The 26,440-nt window shown below is 35.9% G+C and overlaps 1 protein-coding gene across 2 annotated transcripts in view; it reads right to left on the bottom strand.

Moving 5' to 3' along the window:
- Positions 1-26,440, bottom strand: part of LOC129749438 (cyclic nucleotide-gated cation channel subunit A) — a 721,507-nt gene that overhangs the window by 55,159 nt on the left and 639,908 nt on the right. For both annotated transcript variants that reach the window (XM_055744412.1, XM_055744413.1), the window contains 2 exons: positions 24,448-24,716; positions 24,103-24,373 (listed from right to left, as the gene is read on the bottom strand). In XM_055744412.1, coding sequence (XP_055600387.1) covers positions 24,103-24,373; positions 24,448-24,716 — 540 coding nt within the window. The remainder of the gene's footprint in view (positions 1-24,102; positions 24,374-24,447; positions 24,717-26,440) is intronic.

The following is a 26,440-nucleotide window of genomic DNA, read 5'->3' as shown; positions in this document are numbered from 1 at the left end:
TAAGTTTCAAAATTTCATCCATCCAAATCTTCAAAATTAATTTTCATGATTTAAGCTAGTAAATACAAGGGTGAGGAACCTTTTGAAGCAATTGGCCACTTTTAATTCGAAATTCTTTCAGCGGGTCGCGGACCTAATACAAGTTTCCAGAACTTTACGTTTTTTTTTTATAATGACAAATTTTTGACAAAAACATAAATAAAACAAATATATGAGCTTGTATAAACATTTTCTCAATTTAAGGTGATTAAACAAGCCGAAATTAAATAGGATCATCACTAATTCTTGATAATTTTTCAATTATTTAAATGTTTTAATTGATTTCAAAGGTTGGGTGCAAAGGTTGGGATATTCTTTGTATCCAAAATTAAAATATCCTTTGCTTCCCTTTATTCATTAAAAACGAAAAATTTTGAAAGTTTTTCTTTAATTCGTGAAAAGATTTGAACCGTTTTCTGAGAAAAATCCTTTTTTGTTCGAACCACTGCGATGGTAATTTTAGTCATTTTCATGTAGCTTAACCATAACGATTTTTTTCTGTGCCCCTTCTCCAAAAAATATTTCAATTTATTTAAATTTGGTCGTGAGGCCTTAAACGGTGATTTTTTTTAAATTGAAGTTCCGTATGTATTCTTTGCATTGAGATGATGAGCAAGATTTCGAAATCAAGAAAAATTCATAATTCATTTCACAGTATTTTTTTTAACTAGATTTGTCAATGTTACCGTTTACATTTTTAACTTTTGGAAAATTTAAACAGATTTTACAAATTTTATTTATTCAATTTATGGACCTCTGGGATAGGCTTTCTAAGGCTGAATCATAAAAATTGTATGACTTCGGAAATGTGGATGGCTTATTTTGAAGTAAAATGGCTTAATTTAATCAATGTTTGTCATGATTTGCCTCTGAAATTCCTGAAAGTAGCATCACACATAATACAAGACAATAAAATTCTCATTTGCCGAGGTGCAATAAATCTTAGAACTGATTTTGACTTTTTCAGGGGTACCAAATCCAAATATTCAATGAGTGTTTTTATCAGCTCTAGTTTTCGAGATATCTTTTAAAAATATGTAAAAAATGAGTTCTTTAATTTGTGTACTTTTTGTCAAAATTGTAAAATACAAATACTTATTGACTCAATGACCAGCTTTTCCAAAAACTTCTAGTAAGTTAATTCTAGTTAATTCTAAGAGAAAAGGTTACGGATGTTTCCTTTTTGTTATTTTTTATTCAATCCAAAAAAGAACATTTTGACGAAATTTTAAAGAAAAATTTAACTAAATTGAATCTTTGATATTTTTAAAACCACATGGCAAATCATCTCGCAGCTTTGAACAAAATTGTTGAAGAATTAAAATCTTGAACATTCAATGTTCAATAACTTTCAGATTACAGAAGAATTCAGAAGAATTTTTTTGGAATTCCTTTAAACTATAGAATTCAATTTTTTGAAAGCGTTGTATCTCTGATTCAAAAATATCTTGGCAATATTTGAGTCCTTGATTGAATTAAAGGTAGTAAATTGATTGAAAATCAGCTCAGCTTTGTTTTTTTAGGTTTAACAGTTATGAAAAATAGATTTTAACCAAGACTGAGCAATTTAAAAATTTCCACACGACCTATCATCGAAACAAGAAGTGATAGACGAAATCTGTGAAATGTTTACAATTCAGAATTCAATCAATATTTCAAATTAATAATTCACTTCATCATACAATTTTAATTTTTTTTTTGATACAAAAAATAATGACTGAGCTAACTTCTAAATTACTTTTTTTTTCAATAAATAAAATTGCATCTATGCAGTTTAAAAGAACTCAATAAAAAGCTTAAATCCTACAAAAACAATCTACAATGTGGGTGATTATTGGACAAATAAAATGCAAAAAAGTGACGTGCATATCAAGTTACTGATATATCTTTTATTTTGGTTAACAATTAACAATCTATCGTAGGAAAAATTGTAAAATAAATTTAATTTAAGATAAGTTTCGCGGGCCGCACAAACAGGTCTCGGGGGCCGCATGCGGCCCATGGGCCAATGGTTGCTCATCCCTGAGCTAGTAGATTTTTTGCAACTAAATGTATGCAGCAACCTTATGCCTTTTCTTTAAGAACATTTGTGTAAGAGAAATGAAAAATTTAATTTGAACAATACCAAAAATTACTGCAATTGGTGCTTTATGCGTTTTGACGTCACAAAAAAATCAAATACTATACATTTTTAAACGTTTTTATTTGATTATTTCATTTAAAACAAAGTTTTTTGCAACTTACCCCTTTTTCTTAATACTGTTAAAATCGTATGTTTATGTAAATTTAAAAATAACTAGTGAAACCAATAATTTTTCTGACTAGATACGTCAATTTGATGATCAACCTTAAAACTTTTGATGTACAAGCGGTTTAGTTATTTATGGACTTAATGTCCATAAAATGTTTTTAGAAACCATTAAAGTTGAAAAGTGTTGTTTGATGCCCCCGTTGACGGTACAATGCAAGAGTTGTTAGAGGAAGAGGAATGCATAAAGCTCAACGAGCCGCGTCAACACTCAAGCGTTAAAACAAGAGAAATTTTGCAGATCATGTGTAATCTGTAACGGATCAGGAGAGAGGAAGAACGGAGAGAACGAGATAGTCAACTCAACTTAACAAGATAAAGGAATGTATTGGAGCTCGTATGACACCACAATTCAAAAGCAACGCGATCTTAGGGCGCGGTATAACCCTAATCTGGACTCATACGTGTGGTTAGGCGTAAAAGGTCTCACGCACTCCGCTGAGATCTTTCCAGGAGCAAGAGCGGGGACAAATGAACGATTCGGGGGTGGTCGTGACGGATTTCTAGCTTGGTAGTTTCCCATACCATACCGGATGTTTAAAAATCCTACGGGGTAGTTGCTATGACGACCACGCCTTACATTGAAGGCTTTACCTTATTGACATACGTCTTCTAGTCTTCTGTACCGGTCTGAAGTTGGTGTAAGACGTATTAGAATGTTGCGATGTATGAGCGCAAGAAGACAATCTCCCCTTGATGTAGTATCATAGGATGAAACCAAGAGGCACACCAGGCCTGAAGCCCAAAGTGGTTTCCGTGAGACGAACCCATTCACGGGAGCAAAACATCTTAAGGAAACATTTTGATTCACATTTTATTTAACATTCCGTTTTTGGGGAAACATTTTAAAGTAAACATTCCGAAATAAAGTTCGAAACATCACAATTCTTCCTATTGAAAAAGTAAACTCGAAGGCGAACACAACTGCTCCTACGGTCATTCCTACAGCATAACCCTTCCAAGCCAACATCAAATCGTCCACTTTGATCGTAATCGGTTCATTTGCTTCTCCGAAAGTTGATCCGAGATTTTCAAAGGCTTGATAAAGCGCAGCTTCTCCAAAGAACGCATCGATTAGCTTTTGGGACAGCCTTGCTTCAAAGATAGTTCCACTGAACGCTGCAACAAAAGGAGTTCGAAGGATTTCGATATCGGAAAGAGCGTAGGCCCATCGTTGGAGTTCTGCTTTCGGTACGCTTTGGAGCTCAACTTGTTCGTTTTTCAACACCATGTGACAAATTAAGCGTCCGTCCAAGGTATGTGCCAGCTCAAAAAATGATGCACCTGGCAGTGATTGGCATAACTGGTGTTTAAAGTTGTAAATTTCTAACCCTTTCATTCCTGCATTCTCCCAACAGCAGGTATCGTTGATTTGATCCATCGTTAGATCGGGTTCATTGCGAGGTGAGAGCAAAAAAGAGATGACCAACGATTGGTAAGCCGAAAACAGGACCATGTTAAGCAGAATGAACCACCCATTGGCATATTGTTCAGTGTGGTAAAAGTATTTGATCCGAAGTCCGAAAACTATGTTGTTGAAGACATCAGTGAAATGCTTGAAAATTGCTCGGATCTGAAATTGTTTTGATCCAAAGGTTCGAAACAAAGAGTACATCAACACAAACATGAAGTATGAGGTCCAGGTTTGCCAATCAAACGGATCGGTCAAAATAGTGATCAGCGACTTTCGTTTGCTTCTCGGAACTAGCAGGAGAAAGGAATCGTAATCGTTGACAGCGATCAAAAAGTAATTGAACCGCATGCTCAGGATTGCCCCCACCATAGTCGAAAATAGATTCATGCTTGAGAACTCATATGTTATGTTCGTTGAAGAGCGTATGAATTCAGCCAATTCCAAATAATAGGGATGGTGGAAAACTAAGAACATCTTCAAACGGTTAAAATCTGACCGCTTCATGTCACGGGGATCCTTTTGGATTGGATTCCTGGCATCGGTTAATTTTTCGAAACGATTCAAGTAATACCAAAAGTACTCGGTTTGATTAAACGCCACAAAAAGACCACTGTACAGCTGAACCTTTTTGAATCTATCGACTATTTTCGGGAGCGAATCCATAGACACAATTGCCAGTACCGGACACTGACTGGGCTTGTAGGCGTTTACAGGAGTGTGTTCCCAAAACATCAGAATGCAATCGCTGGGTTTCCCATGCTGTAGCGAGTTGGGTTCCATTTCAAAACTTGTATGTTCAAATGTTGCCAGGCTTAGAACTTTCTGCATCAAGATTTCCATAGCGGAACTCAAATCTGGCTCGTACAGAACCCGAATATTGGATTGCGTTTCACATTGCTTCTGCATGGCGTCAGCTATCAGTTTGGGTAGAACACTCACAAATTCTTCCCCATCCACAAGGTTTAGATAGCAGAACGCAATCAATACACTCTGAATTAACATGTCGATTCTTTGAAAGCCAGTAGAAATATGGGCAAAGCTGAACTAGGGTTCGGTCTAGAAAAATTCAATCACGCATATGTGTCTGCATAATTTACACCAATGTTTTAATCCCATAGAAAGGCAGAAGCCATCTCAAATTAAACGCTGTGGTTCGATATAATTTCAATACATCAAATGATCAATGGATTGAAAACTTTGCTACGTGATGCTTGTTACAACGTTCATTTTAGTAAAAAAAAATGTATTGCTACACCTACAATATTTACCTAGAGAGACAAGCGTCCTTCATTTTTCTTTCCAATATAATTTCTGTTACATTGAAATGTGCATTGCAGAGATTACTACGGCCAGGCCAACCATGTGGCGGATTCCGCCAAAAATACTGGAGCCAGGGGAATAAAGCGTGAACAAACAAACACTTCATATATTTTATGTTCAATAACTTTGTATGAACATTAGACCGCTGCAAGCTTTGTATGAAAATTTCAAATTCTTAAATTTTTACACCTCCCATAACTTTTTTTGGTTGTTTTTGCTGCCAGAAATAGCAATAAACATTTTGGAAACGATCCATCCAGTCCTGAATTAGCGCAACGCGTTTTAATTTTGTATGGAAATTTGTATTGGAAATCAAAATTTTTTATTCGAAAATCGCCAAAGATGTTCTGAAAGTACCAAATAATACTTCGGATAAAAAAATTTCCTTGATTCTTGTATTACATTTTATGTGAACAAAGCACCAACCTAAATTGTACCTCAGAAAAGATATTCAATGTTATATAAAATTTTTGTTTTCAAAATTCATTTATTTAATTATATCGTTTTTGACTACTTGTTTGAAAGCTGTGTAAAAGAAGGATGGTGGTCAGGATCGCCACTGATGGCAGGATCGATAGCATCAGATATTTCTTTACCGAATAAATAAAACCGCACTCATTCAAACAAACATTACAAACTTTTAGTGGACTGTATAACGACTTAAACTAAATTACAATTATGACTTATTCTGACACAAAACTTGTCCCTTATGGACTTCTGACAATGTTTCGGCCTCTGATTTGGCCGCTCGGACCCCTGACTCTGGCCCAGAGGGCCGCTGATTTCGTTACCGTCTCCGCTGGTGGTTGGATGAAAAAAAAAAAGGTCGAGCTTAGGACACAATTTTGGTCGACCCTTGGGAAAAACCTCTTCGTGTCCGAGGGAAACCCGAATGTTTTGGCGCGCATTGCCACCGTTCATGCGCGCAGCATCAGCATGTTTCTACTGGGCCTTTTCTGGTGTTAGGGTGGTTCAACGGAGCTCCTTCGTTCCAAAACAGATGGAGATAAAAATCTCAAAAAACTTGCCAGAGAATTTATTGGTTTATAAAGCCTTTGCAAAAACATTTCATGCAATTGTTGACAGCTCTAGCAGGTAAAGTCTGCCATTTTTAAATACTTTTCAATGGATTCTACTACTTGTCATGTTAGCAAAAAATAAAGCTTAAGAATAGTCAAAACCAAAAATTAAAGACCGATTTCATTTCAAGCTTATTTGAATTTTCTGAATGATTTAATGTGCAAAAATTTCTTCTTCCATAAAAATTTCATACAAAATTGAAACGCGTTGCGTAACTCAGGAATCAACCAAATCATCTCAAATTTTACACTGATGCTCAGTGACCCAAAAGGCATCGAAAAAACATATGGGAGCAAAAAGTCATTTTTTGCAGCGGTCTAATGAACATCCCACAATGCCAAATCGCAAAAAAGGTTGGATCACACCTTATAAGTTATCACCGACAGGACACATTCATCGCTGATTCGGAACCGTATATCTGATGTTGGCAGGAGCCAGGCTTATGCTGTTTTGATATCGAAACCTACTGCAATTTCTGAAGCTTTTTTTTTTCCACACCCTGTAGTACCCAAGTAACCAAAAGCATTAAGCCATAACCCTTAATCAGCATTAAATGAACATTTCTAATGCAAGTTAGCATTATATCATCATTCATAATGCTTTTTATTTTTACATAAGCTTTATTAATGCATAGAAGCAATAACAAAAATTAACACTAATGGTAGCACTATATGCACATATAAAGCTACTATATAAAGTTAACAAGCATTAAGATTGTAGCACTAGAACTTCCTGTTAATGCTTATATAAAGCTTTTATAAAGCGTAGAAACGTCAAACCCGCGAATGTAAACAAGAATGATTTTTTCATTTGCTGCGTGTGAGTAAGCAAGACAGCAAACGAAAACAATCAGAGCGGCAGTTGCAGTTGTCTTTTCCCAAAATTTTCCAATACATTTCCAAACCTTCTCATGCATACATTGTCTATGAAGTTGTGTGACCCGAACAGTACTTAAAGTACGGGTTTTTTCACCTACCTTATCAGCATCAAGAGTGGTCGAAATGGTAAAGGCGCAAGGAAAGATAAAGGCTTCTGAGGGATCCTCAGTTCGAGACTCATCAAAGTTAATTCATAATTCAATTATAATCACTTCTCATTTATTAGAACACTTCATTAAGCTTAATCCTTCATTCAGCAGGTTGATTGATGTTGTAGATAATGATTTTACATTTTAATTTTTGTTCATTTTAATAAATCAAAGAAAAATTTCCTATTTTGAATTTCTGTTTCACATCAATCATGATCAATCAATTAAAAGGTGCAAAAGTATGCATTGTTAATGCTTTTATACGGCTGGCGAAAAATGACGTTTTGATGGTGCTCTAATTCAGCATTTATAATGCTTATTAAAGGCGATGTTGTGATAGCATTTATTCAGCCCACTATTTCGCCTTTTAGCATTAAATCTGCATTATATACGCGGATAGTGCAAAACAAGCATTAATTCAGAGTCATATATGGGAATATAGTGTTGATTAAGGGCTACGTTTTAGTGCTTATGGTTACTTGGGTATTTATTTGCTACAGAACACTTTAAAAATTTGAGCACCTTTAAGGTTGTTTTAAAATGGATTCGATAATGGTTCTTTTTCATCCTCAGGTAGAATTTTTTTCCAGGAAGTAAATTTTTTTAAGTCCATGCGAGTCCCCTACTGGCCTACTTGAACTCCTCCACTTTTAAATTAATTTTAAAAGTTTTATGAAAATCATGAAATAAACATGAAAGGATTTTTGGAAGCCTTCAATACAATTTAAAATCTGCTGATGAATTTTGATAATTTATTTTTTTATTTTTTTTAAACTACTCAAGTAGTTGTTGGGTTTTAACAAAATTGAGCGCTGATGTGGTCTAGCGGATAGGCTGGCGCAAGTCTGGTTTGGTATGCCAGGCGTACTGGGTTAGATTCCCGGTATCGGCAAGAAATTTTTTGGTTCGAATCCCATAAGTTGCCGACAGGTAACATGTGTTTCATGGCATAAATAAATAGCTAAATAACTAAATAATCAGAAGAAATGCGTCTGGGGATGATCTGAAGAGATATACTATTGCAAGCGGAGTGGATTGCCAACCATTGTAGGTTGGATGCCTTCCCTCGACGAACCATCGGCCGTGGAAGCCCTTAGAAGCAATTCGAAGGCCAAGCCACGAAGATATAGGCTGGGCCTTGCTACCGATGGAGGAACCATACAAACATACAAAGAGTAGTTGCTGGGTTTTGACAAAATTAGCCCGAATATTGTCCGGGTTTTTAGTTGAAAATTTTGAAATTAAATTCTTGGATTATCCAGCACGGATATGTGCTGAAAAAATTCTGGCAACCTTTATTTAAATCATTGAGGTTACAACCAGTAGGGATTCAATGGGGATCGCTTTTTACCCTCAAAAATCACCAAAGAAGGGAGTTATCTTGAAAAAAATGGCAATAAATCGACTTTCTTAACTGACTATTATCAGCCTCAGAAAGTCGATTTTTGATCAAATTTTTTTTAAGGATTTTTAAGTCATCTGGCCTTAAAATTAAAAATAGGATTTTCCGGATTTCCTCTGGCCCCCTCTTACGTGATTTTTGAAATACTAAAGTCTATTTTTGACCAAAAATGATTTTTCGAGATAACAACAGATTTCAGCGCTTATGCATTTTTCAGTCATTTGGCATCGACATGAAATTTTTTATTTTTCCGATTTGGACCCTTTTAAGGTGATTTTTGAGAATCAAAAGTGCTTTGGGGTGCCCCTAAATCATGCCCGATTGAACTGATATTTTCACAGGTGAGTTTTTCTTTGTTGGTCGGTTGGTGGTCGGTTTTTGAAATCTCTTTTGATCTCCGGCTGCGGCTCTCGGCTCATTTTGACCACGTCCAGGGTTGCCAACATTTATTTTCAAAAATCAGGGAACTTACGAAATAAAAATCAGGCAAAATCAGGCTACGTAAAAGTAACGGAAAATTTCGCTCAAAGTGATGACCTTTTTTTTTTTTGGTCATCGCTCCACATTTTCACTCCAATATGTGTTGTGAGCCTACTTAGTTCAATAATTCTGCTGCATCAAAGCAATCCCTTCAATTCTCTTTTTCAATAAGTATTAACGGGAATCTTTCGATTGCTTTGATTCAGCCATATTTTCACTTTTTCACTTCAGCTATGGTACCTACTCCAGTTCCTTACTACCAATTTTTCATGACATTCGCAAAAATCAGGCAAAATCAGGCATATTTTCAAAAATCAGGGAAAATCGATGGCTTATCAGGTTGTCAGGCAGAGCCTCGAAAAATCAGGCAACGCCTGAAAAATCAGGCACATTGGCATCTCTGACCACGTCAAAAAAGTCTCTGGAGTTCTCTTGGCATATTCTCGGAAGAAAACTTTTCCTCTTTTAAAATATCTGAATTTCTGAGTTAAGCATTCCCAAATTCGACAGAGTATAGTTAAATTTCGTATGATGAGTGAACTACTCACGGTTTTGATAGGCGCAGTTCGGAGTGTAGCCACAAATCAAAACAAATCAAATCAATAAAGAAGTGTTGACGTTTTGCAATCGTTTACATCAATATTCTTTTGAAAGTGAAACTTTAAATCGAAGTTTAATTCATATTGGCAGAACCCTATTGGTGAGTTGTAACAATTGTCCATTTTATCGCTAAACTCATCATAATCTTTACTAAATAGCTCTACTCGGACGGCAAAACTACGAGCGAAACGCGAGGAATACATATGAATGCGAAATTATCTAATAAAGATCCGAACGGTAGTCTTATTGTCAGGTTTCAATACCATGCTCAGGTTACATTTTTATTTTATTTTCGCTTTTTAGATTTGGAAAAACTATCCCTCATCGAACTTTGAGAGTTCAAAAAGGTGAGTTTTGTTATTTCGGAATAGCTATTTTTACATCTGAAACCTACGTAATATTTACAAAAATAAAACTTAAAATTCGATATTGTTTAAATTTGGTGATAAATAAATAGTGACATTCCATGTAAATTATCGATTACTTTTCACGAGTAGCAAGCACGGATTTTTATACAGGGAAGAGGCCCTTTTTCATTACTTCAATAGAATTGCTTTTCATATTGGTTTAAAGCTGACATTCATTCATAGAACTATATTGCTAATATTGTGTTATGAAATTATGCAGGAAATAGATCATTCAATTACGTACAATTAATGATTAATTTTTCACATTCAATTTCCTTCATTGTCGTACCAGGTCCTTACTTCCGTCGTACAAGGAGACCGAAATTGTCCTCCTTCAGGGATAAATTTAAAAAAAAAACGGCTGCGGTTCATGCAATTGGCATTAGCTTACATCAAACGGATCAACAGCGCAGGATAATAGCAAACGTTCTATCAAGTAACCAGTCCCAATAAGCCATGAAACTAGGAAAGCTTAGTTGTAAAAAGGTTTTCCATTACTTGGCTAATGCATCTGCAGGCAGCAAAATATTATACCTTCCATTAAATGCTACCGAAATTGTTTCAAACTATTGAGGGATATTTTTAAAATTTTGTGGATGCGGATCATGCAAATGCTATTATTTTCTTCGCACGGATCAACCGCGCGGAATAACTGCAAAGTTCGGATGAGATCAAAGTCGCAATAAAATGGTCTTCCCATGAAACTAGAAAGCAGATTAATGGTAGCTTTATTTAAGCAAAGTACCATTGCTTGACTGAGGCAATTGCAGGCAGCACAATATTAGACCTTACAAACAGGGGTGTCATTCGCTCACACAATGAGCTCAATGTGCATTTTTTCCATAGCACATTGAGAGAGCAAAACCGAGCACTGACTGAGCTAGCTGTCCATCAATGTGCCACATCGAAGCAAATCACTGTGCTACGCCACGATAGCCCTCAGCACATTGAGCTGCACAATGTGTACCAGTATACCACCACAACGCTGAATTCAACAAACGAAAGCGAATTCTTTCCCAATAATCAAGCAACAGCAACAACAAAGCCGAAATTTGGGCGGGCTCGGCCTGCCGGCTGCCGAACACCGTTGCCACAAAAAAAATCTGTATCATAAATGAGTCTGATCTTCGTCCATACGTGTACAATTTAACAGAATTATAAACAGATTTTCGTGACATCGCTGCTCGGCAGCCGGCAGGCCGAGCCCAACCGAATTTCTTTTGTGTTGTTGCTGTTGCTAGTTTATGAGTTATTTTCTTCCTTGCAAGCAGGCGGTGTGTCTTCGTGCCGGACTGGACGAACGATGATCGTTTTTGTTTTCTACTGATGAGAAGAAAAAATAAAACGAAGAAGCGTGCTTGGCAAATTTCTAAAGCCAGAGTTCACATTGAGCAGCACATTGAGCAGAGTGGATCAGCTCATTGTGTTTTTCAGCATTGTGAGAAACCTCTCAGAAAATCCGGTTATCGGCGCGCAGTAAGAGAGCGAGCAGCAGATATTCTATCGCCGTGCGCGCAGTTCTAGAAAGCTTGCGTTCACATTGTGCTTTTAGTACACATTGTGCTGTTTTGAGGAGTATAACACCCCTGCTTACAAATTGTATCCACCTGCAAATGTATTTTATACCAACACACTCTCCGCCGGACTGGGCTGCCATGAGCCAGGATTTGTCTGTAGAATATGATTATTTAACGATCATCCAGCCTTTTTTCACAAATTACTTTGCACAAATTTACACAGAAACCGCACATATTTAAATAACAGCAACATTTTGAAAAGAACTAGGGTAAGAACACTATATATTGAACACCATCCTTGGGATTCAGCGAATTTGTGGCCCACAAAAAATAACGAAAGGTTTTTTGGATGAAATTTTGATAGTGTAGCTAAAGCTTGGTCCACAGCTTCGAATCGGCATGTTTTTTTTTCGCGGAAATATGTTTTAATATCATCATTTAAGCCTTTTTATTCAAAGTTGTTTTTGTCCCAGTTATTGAACGCAAGGATTTTAATATTGAACAGGCAATGTTCTTCAGGCCGGAACAAATATCAATTTCTTCTTATGTTAAGTCCCCCCCCCCCCCCCCCTTCGAAATTTCCAAAAAACCCGAAGTTTACGAAGGGGGGAATAAATAAAGTTCCGAGTGTAATCCTCTTTCGCTGATCGTGCTCCACTCGTTTTCCGAGTTTACACGAGCTGTAAGAGACTCGGACAGCAAGTGTGAAAGCTCTCGCACTTGGGTGCAGCGATGCCACACATACCGATTTTCCGGTATTTATACCGATTTTTGAGCAAAATTTTGACCAAGAATCGGTATATACCGATTACCGATTTTTGGCAAAACATACCGATTTCATACCGGTTTTTAAGATTTCAACTCAAAATTCATTCCACATCAACATTCCCACTTCATTCAAGCTATCCTCGTAAAGGTCCCGTAGAAAGAAGACATAGTTCGGTAGCTGGCGTGGCGTAACTTTGATCTGTACAACTTTTAAAGTATTCTGCAAAGATCTCCACGGCGCACTCTCATAATTCGTTCAGCTGTTCGCGCTGTTTTGTTCCTTTGTTCTGTCAAATGATGCACTATTATGGTACTCAACCTCAAAGCCAATGGACTCAAGGCTGAAATTTGACCTTCTGCGACTGCCAATAGAAGTTTCTTAAGGTCAATCTTAATTGACGATCGTATTAAAGCTCTTGTCTCGTGAGATGCTAACTTTTCAAGGAAATATATACACCGTTTTAATATAATCCTTGTACAACTCGTCGCCAGATGGGATAGGTCGAGATTTGAAGTGCAATCAGATACACGGTATGTAATATCATTGGTGTAATCTTTAATCCTTCTGCACCTTGTTAGCCAAATAAATGATTTCATAAGCACCTAAAATGGGTGCTTTCAGTTATAGTAAAACTATGTGATTTTTAATCTTTTTCGGAAGAACACCTTCTTTTAGAGCACATTTCTCATTTATTTTCGCATAACATTTTTGGATTTTCATATGACTAATGCGTGATCTTTCATAAAATAAAATTAATTTTTAATTGGCTATAAAAAAAATTGATGCAACAACTCTCCCAACTTTCTGCAATCATTTCTTTTTCTAATCGCTAGAACTCATATCTAATACTAAAAGCTGAAATGGCCAGATTGGCGAAAATCCATCAATAAAACGAAGAACATCAACTTGGACCCATATTTACCTCGAACATCAAAAAGCCATTGGATTTGTAAGTGCTTACTAAATTAAAATTTCCTTTAGGTTGACCTGGTTCTATTGCCTTATCGAATTTATAAAATTTACATCCCTCTTTAGCCAAACATCAAAGTCTCAAGTTTTTACTTAATTTATATGCCTAAACAACGTGTAACCTGAAGGTGCTCGCAATGCCCCTATTTTTCTTATCAAACGGCAACTTATAAAATAAATTTCCATTCAGTTATGAGTACTGGAAAGAAATACTTATTTTGGATTTTCTGCTGAATTTTCTTTTGTGATTTTTAATTTCGTCAGCAAAAGCAAATAGTTTTAAAATAAAAAAAAATATTGTAAAAGTCATAAGAAACATAATGTTTTGTTAAAATTTCAAAACCGTCATTTTGTGTAAACTGTGTTACCTAAAACCAAGTTACGGAGAAAATGCAATAATATATGCTAAAACACATTTAGTCAGCTAGTTTTGAACTAAAAATGAACATTCATAAGAGTTCTTAGACTTGTTTATTGCAAGCTTCTATAGAAAAATACGTTAGGAAGTTGAAAATGTAAGCATTTTTGAATATCAACCTCAAATACCGATTTTCATACCGATTTTTAGGATTTACATACCGATAAAAGATTTTTTTGGGTTTCAAAATACCGATAGAAATGTGGCATCACTGCTTGGGTGAGAGGAAGATATTTCTAGCCAAGAGCGCGCGTGTGTTTGAATCCCACACCTCTGTGTAAATGATGATTTTTTTTCTGCAAAATTTAATAGATGTGGTTTAAGTTTTTTTTTGAGGTTCATGTAATTTTCGGATACTTATCGTGATAAAATTCATAATAAAGAAAATAAAATTATGGTTTGAAAGCACCTAAAAAAAACTCGGTTATTTTTGCACCTTAAAAAAACTGTAACTAGTACTAGTACAGTTTAGTAAATTTTAGTAAAGATTCGAATTCGTTAATTAGTTATGTTACGTTACGTGTGACGGTTAATCGTAAAATTTGCGTTACAGCTGTCAAGTGCCCTCGCAGTTGCATGCAGTTAAACAAAACAAACTGAATATTTAACAACAACCAAAAACATTCGTCTAATTTCCATTTTGCCTTTATAAGCTTTAAATCTGAGCAACAATCCCACGTTCAAAAGTGCTGGCCAATTTTTGATATCGGAACTGGATTGGAAACCGTCCATCAAATGCTTCCCATCTTGCAAAAAGTGTGCGTAGTTCAAACGGTGATTTCCGGCAACGCGATAAAACATAAAAACGAAGGAGATTCCGAACTTAGAAGCTACTGCCGGATGCAATCGTCAGACTTTTTAGACAAGGATTTGAGTAAGTTTGAAAATAAAATTACAATCAATAATTTAATATTCATCTTAACATATTTCATGCACGCAGTTTTTTGGACATCTCAAAGGACCAAATTCTATGCAAAGCAGACTGCTCCCTCAGCTCGTTTAGGACGCGGCCCCGAATGGCTGGGAAGATTCACTTCAAAATTTGGCTAGTTTTAGCAGGAAAACATTAATACATTTGGAAGGCACGTCAATCAATACGATGGCAGAAGGTAAAGTAAAAAATCAATAACGTAAACTTTATTTTCCCCAAAAATTTTATAAAGTGATGTTTTCAGATAGCCGCTACGGCAAACGCCAACAACTCAGAGGAGCTGAGTGCCCTTGGAGATCAACTGCTTGTTGAGAAAACCATCAAGAGAGGCGTTAAGATTGATCCACACAGCCCACAAAATAAGGTAACCAAACGAAAATTTCATTTAGAAAAAAAATGATATTGTATAATAAAAATATTGCAGGTTTTTGTACAGCGAATTAAAGAAAACCTTAGAGAATCCCGAGCCACCTCGGCCAAAAATAAGTTAAAGTGTCGGGTTTTACCACTGAATTCAACTGTATCGACTTCGAGTAAGGCAAAACTTTCCACGGTAAAATTGTCTTCGCGACCATCGTCGGAATGAGCTCAATTTTATAATATAAGCTAATTTGATGGAAACTTAACACGTCCAGTGCGTTTGAGATGAAACGTTATAAACCGTATACTCACTATCACATTCTTATACTTTTGCTGGTGATGACGAACAATGATCATACCTATATCCATTCATAATTGATTGTAATACTACTATTCATTAAACAGCAGGAGAGTATGCCTGAGTTTATACATTTTCATGTTACATCCTATCTTGAATCACGCATTTAAAACAGCTTCTTTTTATTCACACTTGGCTTCTTGGATTCTTCCATAAAAGTAATTGAAACTTTAAACAAACTGTACGATGAAGTTCTATCTCTGTTAATTGAACATAAATACCTGCATATGTTATGTTATACTGTGTTATGAATTTCATATGCTTGTTGGTTACGTATAAACGGTTGAAAGCAATCGGTTCCTAACATTTTTTTTCAACCATGGCCATGGCCTTATACGATGAGAATAAAAAAGAAAATTATTCGAATCACGTGCTTCATTAAATATTTAAACGATAATCACAACATGTAGAATACAATACAACACGTTTTAAAACGAAATAATCAAATAATTTGTTAATAGTAAGCCTTGGAACTGGTGTAAACATACGTCTTTTGCTTTTAGTGTCTCGAATACATATAGACTATTTTGTGTGCGTAAAAAGTTCTTATCGGAAAATGCGTTTCACAACGGTGTCGTAACATATTGGCATCCAACTGTTTAATGGATTTTACGTTTCCATGGATATACCTTCCTTAACACAAACAAATGTGTGTTGTTTTACGACTCGATCGTTCTAATCAATTTCATTTTTCTAGCAAGAAACAAGGCGAGTTTAATAAAGATTCTACGCATCTCACAAGATGATAACGGGAACAACATAACGTGGACTCATACAGTACATTTAGCAGCATCAGTTACCCATCAAAATCAGTAATCCATGAAAATTCGACCTGGCTGAATTGTGAAGAAAAAAACTTGTGCGTGATTTACTGTTGTTTTTGTTTTACTTCGGAATCCAAGATGATTTATAGATACGTATGATTTTTGAAGCATCTACTTACTATTTTTCAAGATTAACAGCCTTAGTTTTGAATAAAAGATACAACTTTGAGTTTTTAATAAGAAGATTTATTTACGGAAAAGAAACAATTTTCAGATAAATTTAAAAAGGAAAACATGTCTTAGAACTTGTATAACAATAAAGAAAGCAAAACATAATAAAATGAACTAAATTTATCAATAAAAATTAAAATAAAGAAGTGAAAAGTGAAAAAAATACAACAGAATCGTGGTATTAATTAAATTGAAAATTGAAATAAACATCATTAAGTAAATTAATGTTGGCTTTGACAAACAAAATTTCTTCGAGTGAAGCAGATGAAAGTTGTTTCCTTGTCTTTGTTAATATCTGGCCGAATCCGTTGAATGTTCTTTCGCATGATACTTCAGTGCAAGGCGTCTGTAGAGCCGTCATGGCAAGCATTGCCAAATCGTTGTCTTGGAACCGTCTGCTATACCACCACAACATCACGTCCTCGTCAATGGTAATTCCCGAGCAGACTTTGATGCCTGAATCGATAGCAAACAGTAACCAAAATGAGCTATCAATGCCATAATGATAGCATAATATAGTATCGCATTTTTCCCGATTGCAAAATTAGGTCTCATTGAAGCATCAATATGTCGAAATTTGATACCAAATCAATACCTAAATAAGGCATTGAGACCAAAATGATAGCAATATTTGGTTTTGTTTTTTCAAAGACAACAAAACAAGGCATCATTAAGGTTTCGTCTATTACTATAGAGCTGAAAAGTGAGATCAAAAGAATAGCATGATTTGGTATTAATTTTTTTGTGATGGAAAATCAGATTTATGATGGCAAACTAATACCAAAGTAAAGTATCAATAAAAAATGAAAGCTCGATAAGGCGTTGATTTTTCAACGACAGCTAAATAAGGCATTTTTATGGTTCCATTCCATTTATAGACCAGAAAAAGGAAATTAAAATGAAAGCATGATTTGGTATCTAGTTTTCTAAGACGAAAAATCAGGTTTATTAAGGTGTTCGAATTTAAATCGAATCGAAAACATATGTATAACGAATTTACGAATTAAGTCATTTTCAGCATAGTGTGGCCATTATTTTGTTTTGATTTCTCTGACATGGTAAAACTCATCATTAAGGTATCATTATTTTAAATTGTCAATTTCCATTTCGCCATATACCGAATTAAAACTAAAAATAAATATACATCGAACGGGGGTTTTGAGTTATAATATGAAAAGGCTTAATTTGAATTTCGAAGAACATCATATGGAGTCCAAAAGGAAATATTAAGAGTATTATAGAAGCAACAAAATTAAAAACCAGTTGAAATTAAAGACAGTTAAAAACTCAAGCGCACTTAGCTGGAGTTTCGGTTAGTTTATCTGAAAAAAGCTATAATTTTTGAATGCAATATGTTATTTTAAAATATCATAAAAATTTAACTTTGTTTCAATAAAATTCTTACAATTCATCGTGAAAAATGAGCACTTTTTTTAATTTTTATAACGCTATAAGTAACGAATTGAATATAAAATTATATCGACGATTTTTGAATTTGATTCATAGTTCATATGGGCTCTAGAGTTACAACTTAAAATCAGTTCAATAACTGTTATTCAATTTTATAATTTAGTCCAGATTTTTGAATTCATTCGAAGTAAAGAATTTGGCTTTCATTAAAGTTACCCACTGCAGAAAGCATTCAATATGAGCAAAACCTATAAAAATCATTTTACGATGTGTATTTTTCCAAACAACAAAACAAATGCATTGGGCATACATACATTTTCACTGGTCCAACCATGAATACATCCACGCAAGAGGTGCCAGGTGATTTTATTAAAAGTCACTATACTAATTATGAAAAATAACTGCATTTGTTAATTTACATTTGGCGCATTCGCCCTATTCAAAATTCACTACCGATATGCACTTCAGATTGAATAACATAAAAAAGGAATAAACAGATACAGGAACTGTAGACGCCTTAATATGTGACTGAAGGGAGCAGAACCTTAAGTGGCATGCAGGTCAGATCGAGAGACGTAATTCATCTGGTATCATCTGAAACGAAGATGATCATCGGTTAACTGGTTTCAACTCTTTTACAGACTATTTAAACAAATAATTACAATTAAAGCATTTTTGAACAGTTTCCCAAAAATCAGGACAAATTGTTAAACATCAGGACACCTGGCACCCCTGCCGCGCAGGAAAACAGAAGAATGTAAACAAATGTTGAGTATAGCGGAGTGAAAGCGGAAAAAGTGTTTTTAAGTATTTTACTAAACGGCTTTGTCTTATTTCAAGTAAAAGACGATAAAGAAAGGTAAGTTGATAAGATTCTATAATGCTGCGTCTTTTGACTCACTTATTTTCTAGCAACGACCGCGAAAAACAAATCCGAACGGTCCAAGTTAAACGGAACAAGACAAACCTCAACTTTATGAAGAAAAACATCCAAAAAGAGGTGCTGTCGGAATGGTGTGTGCAGGGTTTATTATTTGCCGCCGGAAGATTCGGTGGTCGATTACCTGAGAAACGACCGTGGTAATTTGACAGGTGATGCAGGTGATTTTCATTATCGTGGACGTGAATTTTATACCTTGCTCCCAAATCATCATTTTGTGGTGTCCAAGTAATCTCGCGAGAACTAAATTTATCGGTTCACCGTAAGCAAAATTTAATTCTGCCCCATCCCATGAAGACCGAGCTGTGTTGCGTGTATGTATTTATGGCAACGGAGCGGTTTATTGACAATTTTGCCACGGTCACCATAATGTTGGAATGTATCTTCCCGGCGATGTCCCTAACTATCTCGGAGTCGAAGTAAGTATCTGCCTCTTTTTCAGTTGATTTGATTGTTAAATTCTGTATTATTCGAGGTATTTTCTTCCAGTCGATAAATTGATCGCCTAGTAGCTACATCGCGTTAGTTCAAGTTTTCAAGGATCATTTTGAATTGAGCAAACCCAGATTTGATCAAAGGATTGAGATACTTATTTTAATCCTTTAGGTCAAGCAATCATTTGATTTTTTACATGAAAATATCGGTAAATAATGTTATGTCCTTGAAAAACTGATAGATTATAACGCCTGGATGTAGATAACGTCCCATTATGTTATCTCTCACGTCTCAAGTTCCTCGATCGAAAAACCCGTGGCAGCTACCAAAATAGCTTTGTATCGACTTGGCCTAGGAAGCATTCATAAAATCTGTCTCGACAACCAAAGTCGCGCAAACTGTTAGGTGCTGATAAGTTATTCAGTATTTGTTGCCATAACATATTTCTTTTTTTTTTTAATATTTCATTCATGCATTACACAGTAGGTATTTTAGCTGGTATGGAACATCTAAGTCTAAATAAACCAAAGTCATTTTATTTCTCATTCTAAACTCAATGGTTAACTATATTCAGGCGTTTTCAGTTATCAATTTTGCCTTATATGTAGTACAAGATCAGGCGTTTAATTTTCTGATTTATTCAATCAAACTTATCATCTCACCCACTATTTTGAAGCGATTTCAAAATAAATTTTCTTTCATTTTTTTTATTAATGAACTGTTTTTTTTTTTAAAATACATCCAATCTCGGATCGAAATTTAATGCAAGAAATAATAGAAAAAAAAAAAACATTAGACAATTTTTACAGAGGTTCTAAAGCTCAAAATATCTCCTAATAAAAAATGATCATTCAAGAAAAAGTTTGCATAGAGTGAATTGTTGCTTTAATAAATCAAATTAACAATGAACATACAAATTGTTGATTTCAATTCGTGACAAGAATATCATAAATTTACATAAAATCGTTTGATACATTATAGCTTTTCAAATGTTGAATATTTTTGTACTTGTCATTGATTTTTTCGCCGTTTAATTACAATCGATGCTAACAAACCATGGCTTTTTTTTAACAATTTACACAGTTTGTCGACAAACTTTTTTAGCAATAGATTCGATCCTATTAACAGTATAATTTTGCAATAAAGTCTGCTCGGGTGGGCTATTTATAACACATGGGGATGTTTATATCTGGAGTCGCGTTTAGAAAGACGATATTCATACACCGCTCATTGTAACGCCTGGATGTATACAATAAAACGTTCTTATGCTTTTGTTGAAGATGATTTAAAGTTCTTCTGCTATCATGCCTTTTGAGTGGAATTCGGTATAATTGTTACAAATAATGGTGGTACAATGCCGAAATATGACACTCGTTTTCTTCATACGGATAGCATAGTTCTGTCAAATTTTAGTTTCACTGGATGAATTCTGATACCTCGTTAAGCTATCCCTTATTAATGAAATTTTGAAAGCACAACGATGCCAAGTTTTGTCATTAAATTATACCTTAAAGTGGCATCATTATGCCCTCAAAACTCATTTTAAAACGTTGGCTAAACAAGGCATCATTGAGGTTTCAGTGAAACCTACACTTGGTATAATCGAGGTATCCGTATATTAAAAATGAGACCCAAATTTTGGCATTGTACCACCTTTATTCGGGCAAAATGATACCTCATTTTACTTTCAAGGCATGATAGCAAAATTAGGTATTATTTTGCAATAAAAGTCTGCTCGGGAAACCCAACTCGAACTGAAGTTTTTTTATACGGTTCTCCATATCTCCTGTATTAACCTGAGATTGCCGGTTTTGATTGAGATACTTCGAGATTTTAGCAAATTTGTTTGAGCTTGGCCCTGGTTTATCCGGATCACTCGTATCATTAGTTGTTTCCGATGGCGGATGTATTAAACTGCGCAACGTACTCCAAGTGTTTAGCAATTGGTTCTTAAAATAAGAAAAACGATATTTTTAAATCATTATTATTTCAGGTTTTCGTTTCACAACTTACCAGTGCTATTTCCTGTTGCTCTTTCGAAAGTACCGGTGGTTCGAACGCATTTAGTCGAGGATCAACGTATAGCGCCGCAAAAAAGCTTTGTTACCGAACCACATATACTGCCGGTTCTTCAATGCTTCTAGCAATTTTTTGCCAGTCGCCTATCCAATTACTCCAGTTCAAAGCAGCATTCTTTCCAGTAGGGGAGAGTGGGGATACTTGATCCCCTTTTCTTATTTTCACCATATCTTTTTGGAAAAATTTAGCAACTCGCCGTCTTTGACATTTCCTGACAGCTTGTATCTTCAAGTTTCTATGCTCCAAAAATTAGAACGATACTTGAACCCGTTGATGAACTAGAAGCATTTTCGTGGGAGTAAAAAAATTGCGATTTTTGTGAAGTTAGGGGAGACTTGATCCCCTATTGAAGGAGACTTGATCTTTCATTCAGGAAGCCCTAATCCTTGTATAAAAATCAAACAAACCCCAAGATAGAATGTTAATTGACTATTTTGGTCATGTTTTTTCTCATTTCACAATTTATAGCCGACATAAGAAGAAAATTCTATAACTTTGTCTCAACGCTAAATACATTGCATACTTAAAGGCGCTATTTTTATAATTAAGAGAAAATCAATTATTTTTGCTCTTTTCTTCAGACAATTGTTTGATAAATATTAGTTTTTGGATAAATATTAGTAATTTCGTAATCAGAAATCATAACGATCAATTCAGAAGAAGAATATGCCGTTTGGAAAGGGGATCAATTGTACCCAACTCTTGGGGATCAATTCTACCCATAATCAACATTTTAGGAAACTTTTTCTGAAAAAAGTTGTGAGTTTTCCATTACTTTGAAAATATGGCATTATGAAGTTCATTTTACGCTCGAATGATTGATACATTGGAACAAATATTTTTTTCATAATTTTCCCATGTAAGGAACATTTTAAAGTGATGAAAAAAGATCTTCAAGTTACATTTTGTTAAATTTTTCAAACAAAGTTCAATTACTCAATCAACTATTTTGTTAAAAAATTTTAAACTACAAGCATTGTTATTTTGCTCATTTTGGCACATTTTTCCAGAACATTTGATCTTTGTAAGACATTCCAGTTCCGAGATATAGCTAAGGAATCAAGTATCCCCAGGGATCAAGTATCCTCATTCTCCCCTATAGAAAAAAGCTGCCACAAGTCAACGTCTCCTCTTGTATGCGTTTTGTCAAGAGGTAAATTGGATAAGATGCTTTTACAAACTGTTCAGTGTTAGTCCAAAAACGGGTGTTGAAAACGGTTATGGCCTCTGATGGTAACATCGACTGGTTGAAAGAAGCGTGTCTATGTATGCATTCGACCATCACGTAAGATGAACCCCATCTCGTTTCACCGTCGAAACCTGGCAAATTACGCGTTTTATCCAGAAGAAATGCGTTTTTATAAGGATGTTTTCTCAACATCCCCACGAGTTTCCGCACCTTCATCAGCAGCTGCGTAACATAATGTGTTTTCAAAACATCATGCACCGAGAGTTGCACATCGTGGGCAGCACATCTCAGCCCAGTGAAGTGTGGTTGCTGGATGATGGGTAAATCATCATAATAAATGGGTAGCTCCAGACTTTCTGAATCGTCGTCAGCGATATTTGATTCCAAGTTGACACTGGATGATTCAAAGCTGCACAAGAAAAAAATAATAAACAAGTAATCGGGTTGTAAATGATTATGTTCAACAAACCTCAAATCGTTTTCGTCGATATTCGAAGAATTTTCCAGCACTGGTGGTAGACTGTTTTCATCAGAAGAGGTTAAAGAAAAGTCCTGATCGAGGAAATCTAACTCTTGCTGAGTTTGCAACATTGCAGCAAGCTTCACCACATTTTTTCCATTGTCCGTTGTAGCCGAGTAGACATGCTTAAGAGGAACTTCGTATCTATCCAAAACGCGCTGTACTTCTTGGAAAAGGCTCTCAGCAGTGTTTGGTTCGAAGCGTTCTAGCTGTGCTAAAGTTCTCACGACTATCGATCCTTGGCTACAAAATTGCGAATTAATTCCCAGAATTGTTCGCCCCTTGCATGATGCCAGATCTGCTTTGATGCAGATCATTTTACCTCGCATTTCGTTTTTCAAATGTTCGAATAGTCTATTAGATACCACTGACACATATCGCATAACTGTTTTCCTTCCAGTGCAGTGGGCGGAAGGTTCATACCTTCTTCCAAAGGCTGAAGAACGTAACGTGCACAATCTTTGGAGAAAAAAGCAAGAGGTATGTTGCACTCCGCTACCCACCGAGCCATACAGGCTGCATACTTGTTGGCATCTAAGGACACTTGAAACCGAGCTTGTTTCTGTGGCGGCTGATCGTTTGGGATAACCGATTTGTCATCTATTTTCAAAACGCCGCATTTGATTGCTTCATCTTTATGTTTACCACTAAGATGTCGCACCAGGTTGAATTTCGTGTGACACAAAAAAGGTTTTGACTCCTCACCACACAAAGAACAAAAAATAACAACTATTTCTTCTCCACTGCTGTTTTGAATTTTTTTTCTTCGAAAAATAACTTTCATACGTAGCCATCGTAAAAGCGCGTCTTTTCTCGTCAACGATTAAAAGAAACTGTGTACGCTCTCAGATTTCTCCTCTACACAACGCGCAACAGATTTTTTCAGAGAAGGGAATTCTCTTCATCAGCAGATGTGAATGCTCTCGCTCACTCTTATGTTTTGACAATCTCACACTTTTCATCAGTGTAATTTATCTCTCTCCGCACAGCTTGGGATGGACCACAGAAAAAAATGCACTCTCTTTCACTGGCTTAGCAGATCTGAAGAGAAATGCCAACCATGTCTGAAAACATTAGTTTTGTCTCAAACAACATGAATTCGTGATATGAAAACGGTTACCAGTTGTTCACTTACCGACGATGGTGGCGAAGATCAGCACCCCGGCCAGGAAGTCGGCCACCACGAACAGATACTCGGCGTCGTTCTCGGGCGTCGGCGTCTCCCCGATCGTGGTCAGCGTCAGCGTCGACCAGTAGAAGCTGTAGATGTACTGCCTCGACAGGGTCAAATTCTTGGCCCCGTTGATGTTGTACACCCAATTGTCGGAACTGAACCCAAGCGCGTAACTTATTGCGAAGTAAAGACACGCATTCCAGTGAATAAGTACTAAGATAGCTAAAACAACCTGTTGAGGGGGTTAGTCGGTTAGATTAATAAGGCTACATTCATGCAAAAAGTAAAGGTCAACCGGACAATTACCTTACATATCCTAAACGCATTCGGGTATCCGGTGGCCGTTTCTGTTCGGTCGAACCATTCCCACATCCTTGGAAGACGCAATAACCTATTAATCCTAACTATGGTCGGGCAGGGAAGCCGGGTTGCAGTACAGGAACTCGGAGCCCACCAGATGTAGGCCAGATCGGTCGGAAACATTGAAACCACGTCCAGCCACCAGCGTTCCTTGGTGAAGTAGTTCTTCCGCAGCTTGGACGCATCACGTACGAGCAATCCCTGCTCCAGGTACCCTGCAGAGAGATGGAACGAGAAGTAGAAGAAAATCAGAAATTAATCGAATCCTACAATCCCCATCAGATGGCATCAGATTACTCCAGAACAAGTGAATTAAATTGCTCGATGGAAACGACCCCCTACCACTCTGATTGGCATCCACCCAGAGAGAACTACTAATTCCAAAAAGCACCGGCTCACGCGAACGGTAATTTGAATGACGGTTGACGGATCTTTCCACCCGAAAAAGAAGGAAAATTAGAAAGTCTTCATGACTTACACAGCTGCCGACATCCAACCCAGTCTTCTTCTCAGCCCTACCGAAAGGTTTTCGGGTGAATAATTAATGACGGATTGAAAGGTGGAACCCACCACCCGAGGATATCAAAGGTGAAATCTTTGGGCTGGAAAAGTGATGGATATGGTAGTGCTTTGGCGGGTGTGAGACAGATTGAATAATTTTCAAGAAATTTCTGGTAATTCGATGCGCTCGGCAACAGATTTGTTGGTGATTTTATCGATTCGCTTAATGAGATTAATGAAAAACCATAGTCACAACAATGTTGCAGAACTGCCTTTTTTCACTTTAAAGCATCTTATAGGTACCAAATTGAAATATTAATAAAATAAGCTAGACAAAATATTTGGATTTTCCAATTTTTTGATAATTTCAATTGACCTTATCCAGACGCGGTCTTAGAGCCCGCGGGAGGGTGGCTGTAGTTCTGCTTTAAAAAAATTTCAAAATTCAGTCAACAAAATAAACGAGAGAACATATTGGGGTTGAGGAGCTCTAAACTTATTTGGTACGCAATCCTCTCTCCTCTCATTGATTTTATTGAAGCAAAACCAAATGTTTAAAGGGAATTTCAGACTCTGAAATATAAGTTGACTCTTAACACTCATTTTCTGGTTCTGGAAGAATGGAAATTGAAAAAAAATAGCCTCGACCAGAAATCGAACTCAAGTCTTCCGATTACCGTTCCGAAATCTTACCAATAGGCCAAATCGTCAGATGTAAACTAGTGAAGCTGTTCCTTTATAATTTTGTTGACTTCATCGAGTTGAATTCGCTGCTAGATTCTACGGCAGAAAATGCTCATCGTGCACAGATCAATAGTACCCTGTTCGCCTTGGGTCAACAAGTTAAAGTAAAACACATTTTAAAATTGATTAAAGTGAAAAATAGGAAATTTAACGATGGTGAAAATTGAGAAACAATCCCAAGTAACAATTTTAACTTTATTATGGTCAGCACAACTTTGTTAGGATTATAGCATTTATCTTCATAAAAAGCTGAAGTGCATTCTATACATCACCAGAACTAGCTGGCTAAAATCTGGTTATTGACCCTATCCTAGAAACTTCATCATGATAAATTTTAAAACCTCGATAAAATCACTATACTGTAAAATTTCACCAAAGTTTTTATAAAATATGTTAGCATTTTTGTTTTATTTTCCTATTCCGTGAATTCTCCAGGTATTTTAAAAATTGGTTGATGAACAATGATTGCATTATTGAGATAAGATCTGGTAAAATAAATAGCAAAAAACCATAACCATATTGTGAGCATCTGTTCTACAGCCAGTCAAGAGTTTAGGTAAAGTTTGTATGGAATATTAAGTATCTTAAAAAATGTGCCTCGTCAAATCTTTAGAATCCTTAAGAAATTTTAATGATATTTAATATTTTTTGGAAAAAAACCAAATTAAAAAAATTCATAATGACATCATAATGA

This window comes from Uranotaenia lowii, chromosome 2 (assembly GCF_029784155.1).
Source record: "Uranotaenia lowii strain MFRU-FL chromosome 2, ASM2978415v1, whole genome shotgun sequence".
Taxonomy (NCBI): Eukaryota; Metazoa; Arthropoda; class Insecta; order Diptera; family Culicidae; genus Uranotaenia; species Uranotaenia lowii.
This window is presented reverse-complemented; position numbering and strand designations above follow the sequence as displayed.